Raw genomic sequence first — 25,129 nt, 5'->3', positions numbered from 1 at the left:
TAAAGTGTGTATAGAATGCATATATAAACTCATATTTATACTTCTATTTATATTTAAACTCATCTTTTCTCCTCAGAGATCTGCAACATGTGATAGATGAGCACTAGAAACAAAGCACCTCTGGATTTCAATAGCCTTCTCCCACTTCAGAGGACTTGCAGAACTTCCACTAAAAGGAAATACCTGCTCTTGGGCTTGGCTATACAGAAAGCTCACAGTAGTTATTACCAGCTTAGCAAATGAACCAGGATTCACTTCAGGATTCACTTCAGGCACTAGGAGAAAGTGTCATGGCACAGTTCACATACATATGGTTAAATTTCTTTTATCTCTAGAAGAGACTCACTTCATCCATGCTGCTCACTGGTCCTTATCAAAAGGACCTGTCCAAATAGGATGGCAAGGACCAGAGAGTAGCATGGGTCCTTTAGGACCGGGCATTGTGTAAGAAGGCACCAGCTGGCACCAGCCAATGACATACCAGCGAGTGCCTGTACAATCAAACAGCAGCAATAGCAGTGCCCAGCACTCTTTTAATTTACTAGTGCAGAAGTAGCCAGAAAGGCAAGGTAGGATGTTGCCTCATAACTCTGTCTTTTGCTCCCCATGGGGCAAGCAGGGGTCTACACACAGACATATCAAGTGCTACCAATTCACATCCCACTTCACATGGCAAGGACTTCTCTGGACAGCTGTATCCCTAGAATGATTTATCCACAGTTAAATTCAAAGGGCAGAAAGACAAGAACACCAAATATATGCTTGTCTTGTATTTTAGCCCACCTTCCAGTCAACTGCAGATACAGGAAGCTTAATATAAACATGCAAACCCAGTAATATTCTTCCGTCTCAGAAAGGAAGATATCCTTGTGTGAGGGAACAAATATTCATGGCATAAGTAATTTGGTTTACCATGTCATTCAAACTGAATGTTTCACTTTTTAGCAATTACTTTTATACATACCTAGTACTACATTCATCTGAATATAATTGTCAGTTGTAAATCTACAAGACTTATTCAAAAAATGCAAAAATAATTCAGGATAAATACAATATAAATAATGAGATCCTAATAAAATTATGAAGATAATTCTGTGTGATTATTTTTTTCCGTGATTCTTTTTCTTTTTCTTTTTTTCCTTCTTTCTTTCCTTCTTTCTTTCTTTTTCTTCCTTCCTTCCTTGCTCTTTTCCTCTCTTCCCTTCTCTCTTCTTTCCTTTAAGCTGCTTTTATTTTTAAGAGGTGGTCATAGCTTTCATAGCTTTCACATTTTGAAAATAAATTTTGAACTCCAAATAAGTATTTAACGACCTGATTCAGAATTGACAAAACAGTTGTAGAAAGTTAGCTTTTCTATAAATATGAAATACAGATTCAGGCATCTTAATAAAAATGTAGATACCTAACTGATAAGCACTTACATTCAACTACCTTCCCACTTTTAATCTTGTAACACACACAGGAGCTTTACTTTACTCCCTGGTTATGCATATGTAGCGCTTGACTTAAATAGGCCTCAAACATATCTGGCACTGTAATGTTCTTTGTTGAAGCTGTAGTTGGTGGAGTGTAACTGGATCCTGAAGAATGAGTATTCATTTGCATATTTATAACAGATATTACATAAAAGCTTTTGTGATCTATAGTTCAAAATGCCAGAGACCTCTCAAGCATAATCTGTCAGCAAAAAACAGCTAAACACCAAAAATTATTGTGGCCATGTGGTCTGTGTTTGAGGAAAGAAAATAGAGTTCCTTAGAGAGCTGACCCCATAAACAAACAAGAACAAAAATCATCATATTCTTTTCAGTGGCTTTGTATGCAACGTTGATTGTGTTTTCCTGGATGACAAATTTCCTGTTTCTGAAATAATAACTTTCTATGTGTTATTACCACCAACCTCTAATTTAATTGCACTGATGCAAATGCTGCAAAGTAAGCAACATCTGAAAGACTGCTCATGCTCATGCATGCACACGTTTCCTTTTATTGCCTTTCATTCAAGTCACTATGTACAAGTTCCTATGTACCAGCTGTGGTTTTTAGATCATGCTAATGTCAAGGAAATCAGTAGGAAAGGACTTGGTACTCACTAACTCTGTCATAAAATAAAAACATGAATAATTTTAATTTTTATTGCAATTACTTTCTTATAAAAATTACAATGTTGACAGTATTTTTATATAGCCCAGGAGAAAGTATATGCTTGTGTGTAAAAATACCTTTAAGTACACAGCTTGACTGTGTCCTTGAAGGATAAATGTGTGTTTGTCTCTAAAATGGGTAAAGATGCTCTTTACAATGAAGATGCATTTAAACACTTTCCACCGATAACAAGCCGGTATATTGTGCATATCTACTTAATTTACAGCATGATACAACTGCTTACTACAATTGCCAGGTAATGGAAAATTAAACAGAAGAATACCCTTTTTCTTGTCTTCTCCTTTAAAAAGGGCCGTATAACTGTGTAGAGGGCATGGATATACCATGGTTGATTGACGAAATGTATTCCTCCAAAACGAGCTGGAAAACTGTCCTGTATGTCACAAAACAAAAACAGGCAATGTAAGTTAAATCATAACAGAAGTCTCACATGCATCAAATCATTTTTGTTATGCTGAATGCTTTAATTTTCATAATAAGCCTTAAAGGAGAATAAATGTTCTTCAAAACCATGTCCTCTCAGTAGTGTTCCAGCCTTCCATGTGAAGGGGGAAAAAAAAAAAACCTCCAGAAATGTTTAAAACATCTATGATTTTTCCATAATCCAACTATACAATATATTTTTTTCCTTCCCACTTCTATGGAATTTTATTCACTGTATTCATTTATCTCTTCCAGTGTCACTAATGAGCACTGGAAATGTCCCTCATTTCCACCTTAAAAAAGCAGGTGTAAATCTAAACTACCAGTCAAAGTGTCTCCAATATTATTTATATTTCATAAAACTGAGAATGCATTAGATATTGTGCATAAACTGTTGTGCAATATCCATGACTGTAATTCTTCTTACATTGTGAGAGGCCTGGGAGCTTAAATTTAAGGATAGAATATCTGTGTTGAAGCAATAACTTTTTTTTTTCTTACTGAACACAAGGGGTAGATAACTCCCTCAGAAAGATTCTGATCAGCATTTTCAACTTCCAAGTGAAAAGAATATGTCAAAGGGCTTGTCAGTTTGAAGGGGACATCCTCTCCGTCCTTGAATACTATTTGGCAATAGCCAGATTCTTTACATATCCTCAGTTTGGTTTCGCTTGATTGACCATATGCTCAAACAATGCAAAAAGCTGCTGTTGTCTCCTGTGTTGCCTAGATTTACAGGTATCTAATTGATGCAAATCCCCTTATTGTTGGGTATACAGACTTATGAAATGAATGGCTTCTATCTGAACCCTTATTCAACAGGTGTTCCAGACAAGCCAACAATGGCAGTCACTTAGATCAAAACCAAATTTTCTCACAGCAGCAGCAATTCGTCTATCTGGCTTGACAATACAGGTACAGACAAGGACACGCTTGCCAGCTATGACTTCTTTTGTGTGGCTGCAATAATGGCAGATTCAGGCCTGTGTCTGTGAGATCAGAGGCTCAGAAGGAGGAGATCAAATGGTTAGACAGGACGACAGGACCCTCTGAGCAAAGAGGTATATTTTTTTCTCCTCTGGAGACAAGACAGCAGGCCATGTAGAAGCATCCAACAGCGTAGACATAACACACAAAGTGTCATTTGAAGCCAAACTGCCCAACAAAAACAAAAAAAAAAATCATAAGCACATAAGCATATATCAACCAAGACCTCTCAAATGAGAAAGGCAGGAACTGCAGGAAGGAAATCTTTAATGAAATGTTTCCAGACAGTAATATACTTTGAAAAGTGCATGTGTCAAGAAACCTCCTTAGTTCTGCAAGTGTGTACAGAGCTGCAGCAATAATGAAGCCTAAAGAGGCCATTTGCTCTTTTCAAAAGTACAGCAGGCATTCCTAACTCAGGGAGTCTTATCCATACAGAAGCAACATGACATGATGGAAAATGGCAGAATCAGAATAAGGACATCATTGTCTTGTACATGTGCATGTGCCTTGCATAGCACTGACACATGCAGACACACCTATACAAATCTAGTTTTCCAAAATCTCAATCTCCTTGATTAATACAGTATTGTCTTTTTTCCCACCTCTCTGTCACCATTTTATTGTGTGCCACCCACCTCTAAATTGTGATGTCTGTGTGGATTGAAACATGAAATATTTCCCATCAAGGAGGCAATACCTTAACAATATTCTGCAGACAGTATGACAGCTACAACAGACACCACTGACATCTCGCTGGTCACAGCTCAACAGCCAATGTGATTAACAGCCTACTTTACAGATTTTCTCCAGAACCATTTGATTAACAACAGCCTTGAAATTAAACAACCTTATTGGAAGATTGTGCTACTTGCTAAATGCCCAGTTCTTGTCAACACTGACTAAATGTCAAACAGGATGGTTGATAATTTCACATGTAATTCACCCTGTTCAATATCATAAATCCCCAAACACCATTTTGAGAACACAATCTCTGATATATGAAAGGTAGTAAATTATGTGCCTATCACAGGAACCCAATGAATCCATTAGGAAGGATAAATCTTTAGATGACACCTTAACCTTTAGTTGCAGGATATACTATTCATCTACAGAAGGTTGTGTTTGGTTTATTGAGGCTGCTACTCCAGGAAGGAAGCACAGTGTAGTGCAACATGCTGCACACAAAAAAGAACATACACTATATCTGCAGAAGACATCTTTTAATAGTTTCATCTAACTGTCCTTGAAGATATCTTCAGAATTAACACTGGAATGGTAACTGTGTTAAGGTTCATGGGAATCAAATAATAAAATAATATAATGCAGGTAATATGGAAGACAACAAAGTAAACAAGATATTCCTAATGATAGATAATGCCTTCCTGAATACTTTTATAAGCTTTTAAATTAATAGAAGTGTCCCTAAACTTACACGCACAGAGAAACTGAGTGTTTGCTCTTTATTGCTCAAAAAAATCCTCTCACAGAAACTGAGGACAATTTGTGAATAGGATCTCAATAACCATACAGACAGACTCAAAGGAGAGAGGCAGTGGTACTTATATTCTACTGTGTGCTCAAAATGGATGCTCTGTCAATACTTGGTGATATATGAAGATATTACATTTCTAAAAGATAAAAGGAGGGTCTTTAGGAAGTATCACTTTGACATTTCAGCTTGTCCTGCATCTTGGAATCCATTTACATGGACAATCACTAATGTATCTGGAATGATCCTCAAATACAACATGGGACTTGGCTTTAAAACACAGTTTGTCTTGGTGTTTTTCAGCAATTCTAAATGTCTTTCCCAAAACTGACTAAGAATTTTGGGTATTTATCAATTTCTCATGCCCATTTTCAGAAGTACCTCCTGAAATATGAACTGTGAGAACCTCCAGAATTTAGACCCAGAAAGAGAAAGAGAGATTTGGTCAGAATGACCTAGCATTATCAAGAGTTCTGGGGCTTAGAATCAAATCAAATGATCTCCTGAATGCAGACAAAACAACAACAAAAACACCAGTCTCATCAGCATTTGATAAGAAATCAACTGCATGAAGTTCAACAAGGCCAAGTGCCGGGTCCTGCACCTGGGGCGCAATAACCCCAAGCAGAGCTACAGACTGGGAGAGGTATGGTTGGAGAGCTGCCAGGCAGAGAAGGACCTGGGAGTGATGGTGGATAGTCAGCTGAATATGAGCCAGCAGTGTGCTCAGGTGGCCAAGAAGGCCAACGGCATCCTGGCTTGTATCAGGAACAGCGTGACCAGCAGGGCGAGGGAGGTGATCGTCCCCCTGTACTCAGCTCTGGTGAGGCCGCACCTCGAGTACTGTGTTCAGTTTTGGGCCCCTCGCTACAAGAAGGACATCGAGGTGCTTGAGCGGGTGCAGAGAAGGGCGACGAAGCTGGTGAGGGGCCTGGAGAACAAGTCCTACGAGGAGCGGCTGAGGGAGCTGGGCTTGTTCAGCCTGGAGAAGAGGAGGCTCAGGGGTGACCTTATCGCTCTCTATAGGTACCTCAAGGGAGGCTGTAGCGAGGTGGGGGTTGGCCTGTTCTCCCACGTGCCTGGTGACAGGACGAGGGGGAATGGGCTTAAGTTGAGCCAGGGGAGTTTTAGGTTAGATGTTAGGAAGAATTTCTTCACTGAAAGGGTTGTTAGACATTGGAACAGGCTGCCCAGGGAAGTGGTGGAGTCACCATCCCTGGAAGTCTTCAAAAGACGTTTAGATGTAGAGCTTAGGGATATGGTTTAGTGGAGGGCTGTTAGCGTTAGGTTGGAGGTTGGACTCGATGACCTTGAGGTCTCTTCCAACCTAGAAATTCTGTGTGATTCTGTGATTCTGTGAAAATAAAAAGGTAGAATAAGACACAACAGCCTCTGGAGAAACAGGTGTCAGAAGGTTGTCTGGCTCTTCTCAAATGTATCTGAGTTCTTCATTGGGATTTGCCAGACAGATGGCCATCCTACACAAACAGCAGGTAAGAATTTCTTCCAAATCACTGATTCTTACGTTATTTTTGTGGGTGGTAGTGGTGTTTTGTTTTGTTTTGTTTTGTTTTAATGTAGATTAAGTCACAGGCAGGGTGGCAGTCACAACTGCCTTTGTAGACATAGTGAATTTCAACAGAAAAACCTGTAATCCATGAATCATATGAATCTTACGAAAAAGATATCCCATGCCAGAAAACAGTAACAAATGGAGATCAGCCATAAAGTAAGCCACACATTTGACTGGAAAAGTAACAAATCAAATGGGGTATTACCAAACCACTGAAAAGACCTAGTTATATATACTCCATGTGTGGATTTTTTAGCATTTACAATAACCTCTAATGATGCAGAAGAGCACAACCTAAAGGTACTCCTGATGAACATGGGACATGGCAGTTCCACCACACCTGCAGGAAAATGGGTGGTTACAATCAGGGCCTGCAGTCCTTGTGATTCAACGTTTACAAGTGACAGTAAGCACCGGGGGGTCAAGGAAGGGGCAGGCCTCTACCCTGTTGTTTGCAGGACTAGGTGACTACCAGTGCATGGTAGTATCTGATCTTTTCTCTGATGTCCACAGACCAACTATGGAGAATGACCCCACACAAGCTACCTTCCTGGGTTTCCAATCCTGACAGTAGAGTTTTGCTTGCTCACAGCACAGCAGTTTTCTCTTTCTGCTTCACATAATATATATGACCTGTCTCTACCAGCTTCACTTCCAAGTAGCCAGCTGATGTTGCCTCTACCACCCACAGCATATGCTAAGAGACCACGTTTCCTCTTGCTGGACACCACATCCCACTCTGCTGGGTACAACCATGATCTTAAGCAGCTCTAAGGGTTTCATAGGGTTCTCTGCTCTCTGCTGAGACCTGAAGAAACTCTTTCTAAATTACCACTGAAAATCAGTCTTCTTAGTGGTGTCATTGTTGTTATTGTATTGATACAAATTTCCACCATTATCATAAAATAAAAATAAAAGAGCTTCTTCAAGCCCACAGTACTCTCCACTCTGAGTCCTGTGTCTACATTTAAATCTCTTAAGTCTACTCTTAGAGAACTGGCTCCCCCAGCTGAAATCAGTACTAACCTCAACTTTGTTTGCACATCCCTTAGAAGTGTAGTCTCAGATGCCACTGGGACCACTGCAAGCCCAGAGATTCACCCACAGCCCAGTCACATCATGACCTCAAGAGCACATTGCCTGTCACCTGCAAATAGCCACACTGGGCACGCTGTGTCGCATACTAACACTGCTCTTGGGTACGTGTGCTCTGAGGTTATACCCAAGGGTTTCTTGCTCTTATGGGCAGTGAAACTGTTTTTGTGGGCAGCCTTAAGGCATCCTTCAAAGGGCTGTCTAGACTAATACAATGAATGCACTCACATGCTTTACTTAAGGCATTGTTTGAGTGCTGTGATGAATTCAGACTGTAGCATCTGCAGGCAACAAGAGACCACCGTGTCCAAACTGTGAAAAATGTTTCTTCATAACAAAAATTACAAGTTCAAAGATACTGTATTAAATTATTAATATTGTAAAAGACATTTAAGAGTTATCCCTGAAGATAACAAATTCAGATCTCCTCCAGCTATTCAAAAAAGTCAGGCACTTCAGAGAAGAAAAAGAAAAAAAAAATCATTATGATGAACCAAAACAGTATATTTGTAATGGAAAAGTCCCCAAGAAAGATACTGGAACATTCTACTTTGTATAAGAAATGCAAGATGCAGTGTGACTAAACTTATTTTTTAGCATTAAATTAAATTAAAGAGGAAACTATGGAAAATCAAAGACAAAAAAAGCTCTAATTAGAAGATCAAACCTTCACTTCCTTGGTACTACAAGATTTAAAGTACCAGAGAAACCAAGAGTCACTGCTGTCCACACGAGAAAAGGAAACCACAGTCTTGCTCCCAAGCTGCAACTTTCACTGAAGGAATTAAAGAACAAGCCGTTTCTAATACCAAGCTTCCTGCAGGCATCCATCCATGACAAGTGTAATTATAATGTCTCAAAACAAAGTAACTTGTGTGTCAAGACAGATCACCTATGTTCAAGACATGAACTTAGTCTAGGACTGTATGAAGTGGTATGGCAGGATGATAGAGAGACTGGGTCTAAATGAATTTGGACTGTTCAGTTCACAAAATACCAGAAGGCAGATACTATCTTTAAACACACTAGGGAGAATAAATGACAGGTAAAGAAAGACTCATTCAAAACAAAGACAACACTGACACCTGAACAAAAGAGAAAAAGGTCCACGTGAGCACAGCTAGGCTGGAAAGTGGTAGAGAGATTTCAATCAACAAAAGTCCAACAAGTTTTGGGGAGAAATAAGCATCTGAGCTTATTTCCATAGAATCATAGAATATCCTGAATTAAAAGGGACTCACAAGGATTAACAAATCCAAGAGATGCTTTGAGGCGGAAATTACTAAATTATGAGGAAGCTGAGCTCCAGGTTGTCTGTAAAAACAGGAGACTTCATCTTGTGATCCTTCTTCTCCTCTGTCCTAAGCTCTTTAAGGTTTGGACCCCAAAAATTTGCTAATGTAAACATACTAGAGCAGATGGTTACTTCCAGTCTATTATAGCAAAAGTATTTCATTTTTCAGGTTTCAATGATGGTGAAATTTTCCTGGATCACTGAAATAGTTATAAAATCTAACGAAGCTGGATCAAAACTACTGTTCAATGATAGGGATATTGACTATGAGATTTCCTCCTATATGCTACAATTATTAGCTTTAACAATTTCCCTCTGTAGGATTATGGTGTTGTCCTCTCCTAGCTTAAGCTTTTCTTGTTTATTAAACAATATTAAACCATTTTCAAGACAAACTAAAAGTGCCTAGATAAATTTCTGTTACTGTGTTCAACTAAAAGAGCACTACCTAAAGGCAAATTGACATCATTCAGTGGCATTTCCACAAAATAAGATTTAATTATCTAGAACTGGATGTTGTCATTTTGCTAAGAAGCTTCCAGTGAGGCAATTTGACTTTTGGCAGTCCTCCTTTTCATTTGTATTAGTCATGTTATCTTACAGCTCATATAGAAATACGTTAAATTGAATGAACTGAGAACAGAGAGAGGTGATATCTATCCAGTGAGAATATTGCTCTTTTTACTAAGTATCTGTTTTAATTTCAAATAATCTTCCATCTTTCATTTCAATATGCTACTCATAAAAATTATATATTGGTTAGATTAATTAGGAGGAAAGGGATTGAAAAGCCATCTGACCACGTGTCTACACTATATATAAATATAATAAAATATAAAATCTACATGGATTTTATGTTTCCATTATTTGGATAAAAGGTTCAGATCACTCATTTGTTTTGAATTATATGGGCTTGATAAAGAAAATATTTTGCATAAAAGCTCTACTTTTCATTTGGAATTATTTACTTTTTAAAATTAACTTCAAGAGAATTTGGCCTGCTTTTTTATAAGAGTTTGAAGTTTCATTAGAAATTGTGTGAAAATCTTTTTTTTTTTTAAGTTGCTTGTTTTAACAAGGGGTTGGAGTTTGGGGTATTTTTTCCCCTTAGCTCATTTGTCATTTTGAACTTGGAAAAATGAATGATTTAATTTTAAAAAATAAATGAAAAATGCCATTTTCCAAGGAGAATTCTATTTTCAGCTGTAAACACTGTCTCCTTTTTAATTCTCAGTATCACTTCAACAGTCTGGAATATGTGATGATATTATAAAGGGAAAAAAAAAATTCAGAGTGTAATGCTGTCCTCAAATTGGTAAAAACAGAAAAACAGTAAGAAACAGAGTAGAATAGGGTTTTCTATTCTTCTATACTGTTTTCTTTTCCTGTGATGAAAATCATTTTTTACAATAGGCAATTATCAGATGGTGATTTGTGCTATGGAAATTCCCATGGGGGAGAAAAATCCATTTTCCAGGCAGCTTGTGAATGTCTTATTAGATTAAGATTACAGATAAATGGAAAAACACTATACTGAAAACTGTGCAGTGTATAAATATAGCAACAATACTTTCATAATGCTGGTGGAATAGAAATAATTTAGGAAATTACTGTTCATAAAAAATGCCATACTCAAATTCCTGAAGAGAAAAGTCTTTGGCTAGGAACTGTGTACCAGAGAATGAAATGCCACACCAGCATCTCAGCTTCCGGTCCTTAAGTCACCATCCTTCAGTTAGGGAGGCTAACCTCATCTCCAAACAGCCCATGGTTTCTACTGAGACCACTGACTGCAGAATGACTGTCATGGTGCTTTTCATGATGAGGAAAGCCTCCCACAGCCCAAAGGCCATTCAAAGAGGAGCACAAATTGTCACAGATTGAAACAGATAGCTTCTGCCTTGTGCAGTGATCACTTCCAAATGTGAGTAGGTTAACAACTTATTTTGATTTCCCTTAGGGGAGCTACACCTATTTGTTCTGTGTAGTATAACCAAAACATGATCTCTTGTGTTATCTCACAGCTCCTTCATAGCAGAAGGAAGGGAAACCTTAAGAAAATGTTAGAGATGGAAAGAAACAATAAGAGAGCAGAAATCAGAGAAATAAGATAGAAATGAAAAACAGGAGATTAAATTAAAGTTAATTCAGAAAGAAATATAGAGAAATTACCATGATGCACAAGAGAAAAACATATTCATCATATTTCTTTTCAAAATTTGAACAGAAAGGCAGGGAAAGAGAAATGAATAGTGATCTTAAATGGAGGACACATTTTTTAATCACAACCCAAGACTGAAATGACTTTGAAAACCTAAACTCAAAATGGGTAACTAAATACCAAATCTTATGGCTTCCATGTAATTTTAGCTTATCACGCCAACTGACAATTTCCCAGAAGAACCAGAGCCTACCTGCAGATTTTTAATTCTGTTTTGTCTTCAGACAAAATTTGCAAGAAGCTACATCTGAATGATATACATCTGAATGATAAAGATGAAGCTACATCCTTAATGATATACCATTAAACCTGTACAGTTGTTGGGGTGAAAAGTTCTGCAGACGGATAAGGTGTACAGAGATACTGCATAGAGGCAAAAAAGCAAGTTTCCTTGTTGTGGCAGTTTTCAAGCTACACTGCGTAGCTTTGCAGTGCCAACAATTAACGATTGAGCTGAAAGATACCAATTCTCCAACCAGAATAATCACTTTTTCCCTACAAATAGAAAATTTCTAAACTGTTGCCTACATTTTTATTCTCCAAATTTCTCCAAGACATGCAACTCTTAGTTTCAGACAGGATGAATTAAAATTGGATTATCATTTTATCAGTTGCAATTAACAATAATGCAATAGACTGAAAACTGCAGTGATACAGGAGTTATTTCATGAACCACGTTTCCTCATACTATGAGAAATCAATCTTCATCACTGCAGTAGGCACTAAGAGCAGTAATCATTTTAGCCATCCAATATTAATCTGTCACTCTATGCAAATGAGAGTCCTGAGAATTGAACTGAACTGTAAAATTGGAGGGATAGTGATTTAAGAAAAATCAGCTGAGGACAGCCACTGAGATATAGAATGCAGCATAATTAAGCTTTAAATTACTAGGGAAATTGAAAAACTGACTAGAGATCCATTAATAAGTGTTATATTTTATTAAAAGTAGAGGTATCTTGAACTATGCAGCATACAAATTTTCAAAAGGTCAGTTTTCAACAGTGCAAAACTATTCCAGTTCCAAAGAGTGTTCAAATGTCTTCATCATAATATAGAATGAAGATTTATGTTAACCTTTCAGCTTTAAGAAAACCTCTGTCTGAACGGCCCAGCTATGCTTTAGCTTTGCAAAGGCACTTGAAAAGATATGGTTTCCTATAAGGTAAGTGAACCTCAGCTTCCCTCTTCTTCTGCACTCCTGAATGACTACTGATAGTACACACACGTAAAATTCTCCTGAGAGCCCAGGGAATTTCAGTATTGTTTGAGGGAGAACTGTCATTCTGGTTATTACTCTGGAGGATTGCAAATCACTGTTGTTGAATTCTAACTTCAGACATCAATTCCCTGTCTTTTTAAGTTATATGAGCATGGCTGTTTCTGTGTTAGTTGCTACAAAGGAAACTCTAACAGTAAAAAACAGAAGCTCACAACTGGGCAAATAAACTACTATTTATTTTATCATACATATCTAGGACACAGTTAATACACCTACTGTGCTATTATTGGCTCAATAATGAAAAAATGTGATGCTGATCTATCCTGAAATCACACTTGAAACTCTTGAAAATGTATGCCCAAAGGAGTTAGAAGATGAAAATTAGAAATACAGACCTCTTCTTGCTAAGACAAATGTGTAGCCCATGCGAATCTCTTCTCAGGAAGAGAAAATATCGATAGCCTCGTTCTATACTACATTAATACGGAAAAAAAAAAAAAAAAAAAGTGAGACCATCTGGAGTGCCAGTCCAGTTCTGGGCTCCCCAGTACAAGGCAGGCACAGGCACGCTGGAATAAGCCCAGCAAAGGGCCACAAAGATTATGAAGGTGCTGAAGCATATGACTTTGAAGAGAGGCTGAGAGAGCTGGGATTATCTAGCTTGGAGAAGAGAAGGATCAGGGGACATCTTATCAATGTATATAAATAACTGAAGGGTAGGTTCAAAGAGGACAGAGCCACGTTATTATCAAGGGTGGCCAGTGACACAACAAGAGGCCATGGGCACAAACTGGAACACAAGGTGTTCCTCCTGAACATAAGAAAACAGTGAAGGAGTTTTCTCTTTCAGAACTGGCAGCTCTGAACAAGTCAGTCACTGACAAAAAATATAAAACCACTGATGTTACATGACATCTTTGTATCTGATATTTTCCAAAATTTCTTCATTTTCCTAAGCTGTGCTGTTTTTGAAGTTCATCACCAGCCAAAACAACAACGTGACAACAGAATTCTCAAGCTAAATAAAAAAAAAAAAAAAAAAGATTTGCAGGTATACATTAATATTTACCCCATGTAATGTACTCAAGATCTTGGTTTGCCTGAGGTTGCTCATCTTTTCATCAGAAGTGCCTGCAGAAAATATAAATGGCTTATTCCACCTACCTAAAGTCTTACCTTACTCTGAAGGTTCATGCATCACATTCACTGGACAAGGATTTACAAAACGTTGATGCTGCCAAACTATCTGCAGTTAAGGCTGAACAGGTTCAGTTTCCAAAAGCTTGGAATGAGCTGCTCTCCTAGGTCTGGATCAACACATACCTGGGAGTCCAGATTTACAGAAATGCCAAAAAGGGGAAAGCATGCAGCTCACAGACCAGGGAAAGTCTACAATGCTGATTAACTTCATCAGCAAAAGAAAGAAATTCAGTATTCATTTTGAGACTGTTTATTGCTCTGCTCTGAGGTCTACCAACCTAACAAAGGTTGGTTGCAACTGAAAGTATGTCTTTTTTACAAATGTAGCAATTGTTTAATGAAAGGTATTGTTGTTGCCCATGTAATATGTTAAATGTTTATAACTGTAGTTTGTAAGATGTTTATTGCTCTAATGTTAAAGCATTATTCAGATCTTAAGTCTAATGCAGTATGCTAAGACTGTGTAACTTTTTTTTTTTTTTTTAAATATAATGGCCTTAAAAGTACGCAAAAAGGTATTACTTCCCTCCCCTTTCTTACTACTGTTTTTGACTTAGCCACCTTCTGATTTGCAGCCCTATTCTACAGCATGGATTACATTTTCTGTTTTCTTACATTGTTTTCACTCCATTGTTAGTGGTTGATCCTAACAGGAGATTAAATACTCAGTACATGGTGGCATATGGCACGCCTGAATGGACTTAATGGAAGGGAGAGACACCCTGAAGGCTGTCACTTGCTTCCCATCCATTAGCACCATCCACTGTACCATGCCCCACCATCCGGCACGTACATGCTATTAGTCACACAATCATGCAACCATCATCCACTTGTCATTCATGCTACAGCTGCAAATGTCCCTGCTGTGACTGCCATGTGTACCTTAACAGGAGCCTGAAAATACAGAACTCACTTCAGTGAGAATATTATTAAACATTAAGCCTTAAACAAGCTTCCACCTCCTTTTAACTGAACAGTCAAGAGTCATTCCTCAGCAAGTGAGAAAAGTGACATATGACAAGCTGAAGCAAAATCAGAGCAAATATTAATGTGAGCAGACATGGCCTTTTTCAATCTGTCCACTCACAAAGGGATGTAGTTGTTGAGGGATTCTGAATAGCATGGTACAATGCTCTCACATCACTATAAAAATCAGTTAAACAAGTAAAATATTCTGTTAGGTACTAACAGATGTGGGATCACAGCAAGAGATAAATACAGAGTCCTATAGATAAGGTATTTTCAACAACAAATGAAAAAATTCACACTGAAATTAAAAAAAAAAAAGTCAAAGTTTTGAATTTGTGCGTGTATAAAAACATTATATCTCAAATATCAAATTAATATCTTAAACAGTTTATTACCATGGGTCAGTTTTCAGTAGCCTATTCACTTTAATTTGAAATAGATTAAAGAGCTCAGACCATCAGTATAGGACAGCAACAACAACAACAACAACAAAAAAAAAGGCATTTCCTATCTCAGAACCAGAATCAGTTCTTTGTGTCCTACTGGTAGATCAATTATGTATTAGAGCAGCTGCTTGACTTTTAATCCACATTAGTTCACAGACCTTGAGAAAATGTGATGTTACCATATGAAAAAGAGAAAGGACTAGAATAAGCTATATAGAAAAAGAAAGAAAAACAAATCAAGCAAGGGGCCAATTAGTCAGCCAAATGCCGGCCATGGAGAGACAGGCTGCCTTCTGCCAGCACAGGAAAATAAGAAATGCAAAGATAATTCACTTAAATTCTCTAAAATGTAATGCATTTCAATTGAAATAAACATCAGATCAATTTTAATATGTTGCATTTTTGCCCTTCTTTTTGGTAATTCAGGCAAAGGAATCTGCTGATGTGTATGTATGTGTACATTTTAGTACAATAAATCCAATTTCTGTTCTCCTTCTGAATGAATAACATTTCAAGCCACATTCTAGATATCAGACGCCAGCTGTATGCTTAGCCGTTTAAAGATCCTGGCTGTATATTTACTGAAATAGATAATTTAAAGCAATACTCCAGTCAGCTTTGCTCACTTTGGAGCCCAGCTGAAAAATATTCACACATAGCTGAAGCACTAAAAAGTCTTCCATTTTCTCAGCACAAATTCCTGCATCATCGTATCCACTACAGCCTTGCAGCACTAAAATTAAAAGCAGCATGAATATTTCAGTGTTTTTTGATAAGAATGCAGTAGATAAATCTGCCATATACTAAAGGCAAAGGCAACCTTAGAATTTGAGTTCAGTGAAATACACGATGGAGGGGGATTAAAATAAAATTAAATTAAATTAAAAAAAGAGAGAGAGAGAGAGAAAAGAGACAGAGGGGGAGAAAATATCTCAAAAAGCTTAAAAGCTTGCTGGTTATTACTATTGCCCTAGGAACTGCAGTCTGAGTGCTGTAGGCTTCTATCCCCTTATACAGGCAATGCTATTTGGATGAAGTCTATTTCCTGTGGTGCACAGTAGCCTCTCCTGGAGACAGGAACAGATAGAGCCTAGAGGTAAATGGGAATGTGAGGTATCTGAACACTCCATTCTGTACTGGCAGCCTTCCCAAACTGAAATGCTTCATTTTTGATCCATTTGATGTTTGTCTGCAGAAACAAAAAAAGGAAGGAAGACACTAAAATTTTCATTTAGTCCTGACGGAAAATTTGCAAGTCTTCTTAGAAAAGCTGTAGTCACAAAGGTTATAATATTTTTGTTTATTTTTTTTTTAAGGAGTAGAACATCCATGTTTTTATGTGTACGAATGCAGCACCTTGGAGCTATACTAATAGAGTCCACTTTGTTATTTACTGTGATCATATAAAATGCAAGCATACACCAAGATCAGAAATTGAATTTCATGTAGATCTAATGTGGGAAGATGTGATGAAAAAAGGACAGACAAGCACTGTCTGTGTGTCCTAAGACACCCTCAGTATTCAAACAGATTCTTTTGTTACTCTAAGCTGTGACACTGTTGGAAATGTTATTGCTCAGTACTGTGACTGTGACACAAGACCTGTAAAGGGTAAATCCTGGTGGAAGCTGCAGTGCTGCACAGTGGTTGTTGGCACTTCAGTAAGTGATTCTTCTCCTTCTGACTCAACTCTGCCCCAAAGCTCCCACATAATCATGTGAGATTGCTGTGCTTGCCGGAGTTGCCAGCTTTCAGCAGAAAAAAGCAACCAAGGTCTTGACCACTTCTGTTTCTATAAAGTCCCATGGTGCCACTGTAGAAGTGGAGGTATTAACCCCAATGTTTTGGTCAAATAACAACTTGAGTAATCTCATTCTGCCTATCTAAATCCTCTCTACACTTTCAGCTGATTCCAGCATTTTTACTGCATCTTTCAGCTGCCTCAAAATGTCACCAAGCATTGAAAGACACCAGACATGACATGTATTCAATGCGAGATATGCTCATGTTATCGCTGCAAACACTTTAAACATGGAAGATCCACAGCAGTTAATAGCAAACGTGTTTGCTAGGCTCAGCTCTGTGATATTCCAGTTCAGCTCCACCACCTCCCCACAAGTGTGAATGCAAATATCTCCAAAGAAATATTTGTCATATAGCACTCACTCACTTGAGATCTTTGGGGTCTTGCACCCCAGGAACCACTTCCAAAAGGCTCTTCACATGTAGCCATCTGTTTAGGATGATAACAACTTTAACAGAATGTAGCCATTCTGTAGCCTCAGCTGTAGGCAGCCGCCCTGGTAATGTCTAGTTTATTGGTACGGGCATAGCTGCTCTCTCTTAGAGACATTCTCCACTGGCAGCTGCCCATTATGAAACAGCAGGAAATGAATAAAAATACGAAGTAATGTAAAATTATGATCTCTCATACAAAGCAAATACATTTATTTTCGAATGTAAGTTATAGACCTTTTAAATTTTATTGATTACACAGACTAAACCTTTTAGATACCACTAATTAAACAGAGTGGCTACTCAAGCACTATGAGGTTAATTGTGTAAATACGTTTTAAGATGTCCTGGGAGGAGTTTTCATCCACAGTGATCCATAGTGATCTCTACTGAATAGCTTTTTCTAAAGAAAAATCTTATCACAAAAATGCCTATGTTCATATTGTATGTTGTTGAAACTTTTTTTTGTCCCTATTCTGTATAGTCTGAAAAGCAGAATGGAAATGGCTGCAAGATGTACACTATTCTCTAAGCAAAGAACTTCCTAATTGTTACTGTCTTATCCATTAGTTCTTCAGCATCCCTATTCCTTTCATACAGGACTGAACAATCGTTTTTACTTAAGATAAATGTTAACCAGATAATCTTAAGATTAAACAAACACTATAATCTGAGCAACTGATACATGGATGACACTGTATTTTTAACAGGTAACTCAAGGATTTCAACCTTAACCAGGATTTATAAGGAAATTGGTACTTGTGGGAGGTGAGGGCACAGAAAGAGCCCAGCTATGCACATCACCCACAGGTGAAGGACGCCAGTGCTCTCTGACTGGTCCGAGCACACAGAGAACCTCAGCTACAGCAACACAAATACCTGATCCAGAGGAGATAGACCCTGCATTGGATGAGAATCAGGCCCAGTTTGATTACATAATTAACAAATCCAAAATCAATAATAATCCATGTGTAGCATTGTACATCTTCACACCAACAGTTATTTCTGATGGTCTTAAAGAGTACATTACCTGGGATGCGAGATTCTTCTTATTCAAAATTACATACCTGTCAGGAAATGGTTCACTATTACTATCTACTGAATGCTTTCTCTGTATGAGAGGCTTCATAAGCATAATAATAAAAATAACTTATCTCCTATCATCAGCAGGGTGAAAAGCATGCCCCAGTGTGAATATAAGCTAGGCTAACAGAGAAGTTGAATTCACAGTAAACAAATACTGTGATCAAGACCTTTTCATGGTTTTGCATTTCACAGAAGAAAAATCAATTTACAGGTATTTTATTTGTTGGAGTAAAGCTCTCTCTCACTGTATTTTTTGACATAAAAGTAGATATGTTCACAAACCAAAAAAAAAAAAAAAAAAAAAACAAGAAAAAGTGATCTTTTCTAAAGTGCTATTGTTAAACAAGTAGTGACAGGTTAATAGAACCAGCATCAGTGCAGAAAGCTTGCTATGCACATTGTACTAGAGCATCAACTTTATAAAATAAAAGTATCATGGTATGATTATCAGGCTATGTATAGCTTATATAGTCCACATAAACTATGAATCTTCCCTGCTCTGTATCATACTGAGATGTGTTTTTCAGTACCACACAAAGCAGTAAAAATTACAGATGATATTCACTCTCAAAGCACGTGCACGAGTAAGTGGGTGATCTACCATTGTTGCAAATGAAAAGTGTTCCCAGAGAAGATCATACTGAGTTGCCCTGAACACAGCTCCTAGCCAGGAAGATAAGATACCTTTTTCTGAGACGTTGGATCTGAAATAATGCCTGAAGCAAGAATCAAACCAGAAGCCAAAATTTTGAAATTCAAGCAAGTAACTCTCTGTCCAATCTGGTAGGCCTAGCTTTGTTTAAATCCACATCAAATTGACACCAGTTCTGGTGATCTCTGTGGACAAGCAACTGCTGCAGGGCTTCAGAAGCACAGGAGGATGCAGGATGCGGATGCTGCGATGCACCAGAGATCACACATGGTGTGACCACAAAAGCTTGCAGATGGGTACAGGGCAAGAAAACATGTAAGGATGTCTGACAAAGAATGAGACAAGCAGTACACACAGGAAAGTTCTGACCTCCTGCATTGAAGTATTTTGCTTCACAGGAAGAGTGTGACAGAGGTGTGGATGAGCTTTGGCAAAAGCTGCCTGTGTGCATGTAAGCTGGGAGTCTTTTCAGCTGGTGTGGAAAGCAGCCTTCATTATATTGCTTGTGTTAACTAGAAATGCAATTGTTAAAACTAATTAAAGATCTTTAAATGCTGGATTTGACTCACTGTCATGTAATGCTAAAGGAAACTTGGTCTCTATTTTAGGAACCTGAAAATGAGGGCAAAACAAACAGCAAACAAAAATGAAACTCTACCCCAAGTCATTACCGCACAGCGGGTACACTCCATGCCTGGGTTTCACCTGTGCCCCTGACACTTCCACCTGTTACCTTGGAAACCTACCCAGTGATGTGGCTTTTCAGCACCAGCTCCTCTAATTGTACTCCTGATGACATTTTCTTGCAGTGACGGCTCCTGTTCTCACCCCCTCTTCTTCCCTTGTCATTTTCTTTAGCATATAAATGCATTACAGCATCTTTCACTGTAAAATATCTCTTTCTATCACTGCTCGTACCGCCTCTATTCTAATTAATTCTTCTCTAATTAATGAGAATTAATTGTTAATGCTCAAGAAATGGGATGCCCTCAGTTACTGCATTACCCCTTTTTCTCTCCTCTCCACTCCTCCCCAGCTTCCCCATGCCACACAGACTGCTCTCTCCATATTTCAACGCTGTATGTCACCCTTCCATTTGCAGCCTTCCCCTTACTTTTGTTTGTTAGTTTGATTCATCTCTTAACTCTATTTCAACTTCAGCAACTGTCCAGTTCCTGTTTTTACCACACTGCCAAAGACCTCTTTATCCCCTATTCCCATTAAGTGTCATCCCTGCAGAATTAACTTCACTTGCAAGTGTTTAACTGTCATCTCCATGCTGAAATGCACTTCCCTATACATGTTCTGTCTTCCACAGACAAGCCCAACGTTTCATACTACTTGGCTGAAAGCTCACTAATAGCACCAAGCTCAAATTCTCTGATTTTATTTTCTGTAGTGTTACTGCAATCCCCCCAAACATTCAGCTAATCAAACATTCTTGTAATTAACTGTAAAGTCCTGTTCTCCTCTAACACCACAGCTCCCACTGCAAGGCCACCACCTTCCCCCACACAACACTGTAGGGAACTTGACCCTTCTTTCTATTCTACTGACACAGGGTTTGTTGTTGTTGTTGTTTTGTTTGTTTGTTTGTTTTGGTTTTAATTATTCAGTTTAAGGGTTGGTGTTGTTTTTTTTTCTGATCACATTAGGTTTGATGCGTTCACTGAAGCTGTGAACTTCAGTCTATGTTGGAAGGATCAAACCCAAGAAAGGAATTACAGGAACATGGCTTCCACAAGAAAAAACAGGGAAGAAAACCAGGCTGGCACTATGTGGAAGAGAATGCTTGTGGTTTATGTAAATCCTGACTGAATCTGACTGAAGTCCTATTTTAGTTTTTAGTGAATTCTTAAAAGGAAAACAAACTTCTGAATGAGGAGGGGTAAAACTAAGTAACATCTAGCCCAATTTAAACAGCAGGAAAAAAAATATATAATTTTTTAAACTGTCTGCTTTGCAGAAAAAATATGTCTCCTGCAATACAATATGTGAATCAAAGCAGATTATGCTTTGAGTTCGCTGCAGAACATGGAACAAAACAGGTTATTCTAAACCAACCTCCCTGTCAGCCTGCAGCTGATTCAAACTCTGGAATGCCAAATAAAAAGCTGAACTGCATGCCAGAGCTTTGCTCACACCATCCGGTCTTACCTCAGGAATAGGGACAGATGGTACCACTGACTCAGAAGATCTCCGAAAGGCTCCCTTCTCACAGCAATAACCTATGTGCAGCCCTGTAACTGTCTGTCATCCATGCAAGCAGTATTTTTCAAGAACATGAGTGTGAACCTGGTGCTGGTAGGAAAACACAACGGAATGCTCTCACAGATCATTTCTCCTGTTGTGACCTGGGCAATTTCACTTCTGCACCATTTCACCAGTACAGACCTATGTGTGAGAAGGCAAGGCATTGGCAAATAATGCTTGGCAACAGAAATTACCACTTAATGTACTTCTTTTGACTAAGTTAAAATTGTCAAAAATGTTTCTAGGAAGGAAAAGCTCCAGGAAAACATAAAAGGCTTGTGAGCTACACTTCATGGTTTTAAAGAAAATCAATCCAAACTATCTGTTAAAAAAAAATATAGAGAGATATATAGATATATAGATTCTGCTTTTATATTTTCGGCTTGTGTTTTTTTTGTTTTGTTTTTGTTTTGTTTTGTTTTTTCAATTAATGTATTTTCAGAATGAAGCAGAGCAGTTGTAGCTTTGTTCCTTAATGTCTTTTCAGAATCTTCTACATTTCCAAACTCTAAAATTATGGTTTTTCTATTTCTAATCTAGGAAAACAAATATGAAACTGCTATTGCAATTCTTTAACCAAAAAGCAAGCACATCACAGAATGAATAGATAGATAGATAGATAGATAGATAGATAGATAGATAGAAGACAGAGAAGCACTGGCTGAATATCTAGTCCTGTCTATGGGCACCTATTAGTTGAGGACAAGGAAACAGAGAACAAAAATTTGCTTTGGTAGAGCAAAACTTGGGCAGAAACAAACTGCTGAGAACTGTGCAAATAATAACTACAGTGATGTTATTCTTAGAGCCATAGTGCTGTAATAGCATGAGCACATTAAGGTTCATGGGGAAGAAGAGGTTTCTCTTATTAGACAAGATAGCACAGAATGACACAATTACATATTGACCCAAACTGCTATTTTTGGAGACTATTGGAAAATGAAAGATTTAGATGGCACATTTATGTCCCTCAATGGTGATGCAGATATTTCCACTCCTAATTCAGTTCTCAGCTCAGTGCAACAAACTTGTCAGTCACAGCCTACTCTCCATTTGCCCTCCCAACTCTGTGCACATTGCTTGTGTGGTGTCTAGATGCTCTACAGCCCACTCACTGCTCTTCTGCATTCTGAGGTCCTACATTTTTCTGAGTTTCAACTGCTTTGAGTTTCAACTCATACTCTACTCTGGTCTTAATGAAACTCAGACCCTGTCCTGTCCTCCCACACAATTCTACTGGTACATCTGATTTGTACACAATTTGCAGTTATCCTAAACTGATCTGGTTACTCAGCTGGTTCAGCTCCTTCCAGGTCTGTCTTTTGGCGATTTTTTTTCCCAAAAAACTTTCCTTTGCACAGGCCCCAAAGTACTCTGCCCTCACTCCCTTCCTCTTCTCTCCCCATCTCTCAGCCACGACATCCACCTCCACAAATACAAATTTAATCATCTCTGCACTGGTAGTTCACATGAAGAACTCGTCTCTAGCGTCCTCCTGTTCAATAATTAAAATTACACCTGTTGCTCTGGCCAAAACTAAAAAATACCTAGCTTTTGTCTAAAGCCCAATGTACCAAGAAGAGCCACTAAAAATTGCCACTCTTACCTCCATTCGCCAACACTGAGCATAATGGTGCTGAGCTATTCATCATACTCAGGCCCTAGTGTCATACTTGATTTTGATCACACTCAAGTACCACATGTTTCTGCTCTGTTCACATCCTGCAATTTATGCCTTCATGGTACTGCTTAGATGATATATGTGGTTGGTAGAGTGTGCTCACCAATGCAGAAAATTTTTCTTTCCAAAAACACAAAGTCATGCCTTTTATATTTTTTTCAGAGAAGACATCAATGCTGCAAATGCATTATTTTTTCATTGCAGTCCTCATGTCTGCTTTCCTAGTCTGTGATTTAATGAAAGATTAAAGACTAGCTTATGAAAGTTCACCACGGCAACTGCTGATGTCATCGGGAACTGTATTCCCAATTGGGGCTTAAAGAAAGATGAAGACCGTATTGATAATTGCCAATATTTCTAACATTATTCATCTAGCTAATTAAGGCACAACCCTCTGCCTCCACCTATGCTTAAGACTGAATGAACAAAAAATGTAGCATTATTAACATTCTCAGATATTGCCATTATATAAATTTAGCCCAGAGAAATTAACTGTTCATGGAAGGTACAGATTATTTACTCCTTTCCTGTTCAGTAGCAGAAAAACAGAATTATTTATGCAGCTATTTCAAATGCCGTGCCTTTGATTATCTTACTAGGGAAAAAAAAAAAAAAAAAAAAAAAAAAAGAATTCTTCCTCAGAATTCTTCCTCATTGTATCCCATATGCTGTAAAACGAAGCAAGATTTTTATCTACTTAATTGTAAGCACATTTAATCATGAAAGGAAAGGAGGCACGTTACTAGCTTGAACAGCTTTGCATGTAAGTCTAAGTAGTGATTCTCCTCCTTGCTGTTTGTCACCTTTTTTTTAGAATAGGTAAGTCACCAAAGCGCATGTGTGTTCCCCTTTTGGATCCTTCAGAAGCATGTTACAGGAGGTTGTTCCTTGCTCCACCTTGCTACAGCAACCCAAACACACTGTATTGAAATGCAGCCAGCCCCATGTCATGCAGATACACACAGTTAAGGAGAATACCTGACAAAATTAAAAAAATAAAAATCTTGGGGATGGAGCATGGGGGTTTGTTTAGGACTTCCAGTGGATATCATGAGGAAACAAAAATGAAATCAGAGGAGGAAGCAGAGATCTGTACATGCAGAAAATATGTTACATGGCCTTTAAGAAACACTAGCAATAAGTATAAATGGTTAAGCTTTGTATATCTACCACAATCACAAGTGTTTGAATGACAGGAATGAAAATGGAGATCGAAGGACCACCTTTTTCTTCCTGTATGTAAGTGAAAACCCTGAGACTTGGGACTGTGCTGGAGCCCTGGACACATAGCCAAGAGGCTATGTAGTCCTGCTACAAAGTGTTACTGCTTTCTTCAGAGAGGGACATCAGAGCTCATTACAAAAATGCTGTAAAGGCTGTCAAAGAGCAGTTCTTAAAAGAAGGCATTTACAGTCACCATATGAAAGTAAAACAATTCATCAAGATTTAATGGGAGAGTATATCAATAGAATGAAGAAGAAAATATATAGTAAGGGTAACCTTGCAAGTAAGATGCTATTGAGTTTGATTTCCTTTTTGAAACTTGAAAAACACACATGGTCCTAGCTGTCCCCATGGATCATCAAATAGATTCATACTTAATTGGCTTTCCATGCAGGTCTCTTTAAGAGCTTGAGTGCTACTTTCATTTGATACCACATTGATTTTCTCTGAAGTTTCCTACTATCATGGCTACCCTGATCAATTAGTGTTCTATAAATAGAGTGGTCAGATTCCTCTCATTGGTCTCATTAAATTGCACCCCTGCTGAATTTCTGTGGAGAACAGAATTGGATCATACTGATAGCAGTAGTATGAAGATGCCCTCAGGTTTTCTAGCGAAAATCAATTGCTGAATATTCCTAACAAAAAGCTTTGAAACACAAGACCCAACTTGCAGCAAACCTTACTTGCTTAAAAGGTTTATATCTTAAAACCACCAGGGATAAAGGATGGGAAAATAAATGGTTAAAGGGATCAGCCAGCTCCTCGCTGATTCTTAAGAACCAACTTACATGAGCAAGCTAATAACAAATACACTTGAAAACACAATCTTTAGCCACAGATTTTGTGGCATTAGTGTCAATCATAAGAGGACTGAATACTTATTTTATAGCCAGAACTCAAGCCTAAA

General features: G+C 38.1%; 1 protein-coding gene across 1 annotated transcript in view; it reads right to left on the bottom strand.

Annotated features, from left to right (window-relative positions):
- The window catches only part of CLVS2 (clavesin 2), a gene marked incomplete at both ends in the record, with an annotated part of 50,264 nt that overhangs the window by 5,668 nt on the left and 19,467 nt on the right, over window positions 1–25,129 (bottom strand). The window contains one exon of the mRNA XM_084285297.1: window positions 2,429–2,539. Within this exon, the coding sequence (XP_084141423.1) occupies window positions 2,429–2,539 (111 nt within the window). The remainder of the gene's footprint in view (window positions 1–2,428; window positions 2,540–25,129) is intronic.

The sequence above is a fragment of the Netta rufina genome (assembly GCF_964035555.1).
Source record: "Netta rufina genome assembly, chromosome: 3".
In the NCBI taxonomy this organism is placed as follows: domain Eukaryota; kingdom Metazoa; phylum Chordata; class Aves; order Anseriformes; family Anatidae; genus Netta; species Netta rufina.
This window is presented reverse-complemented; position numbering and strand designations above follow the sequence as displayed.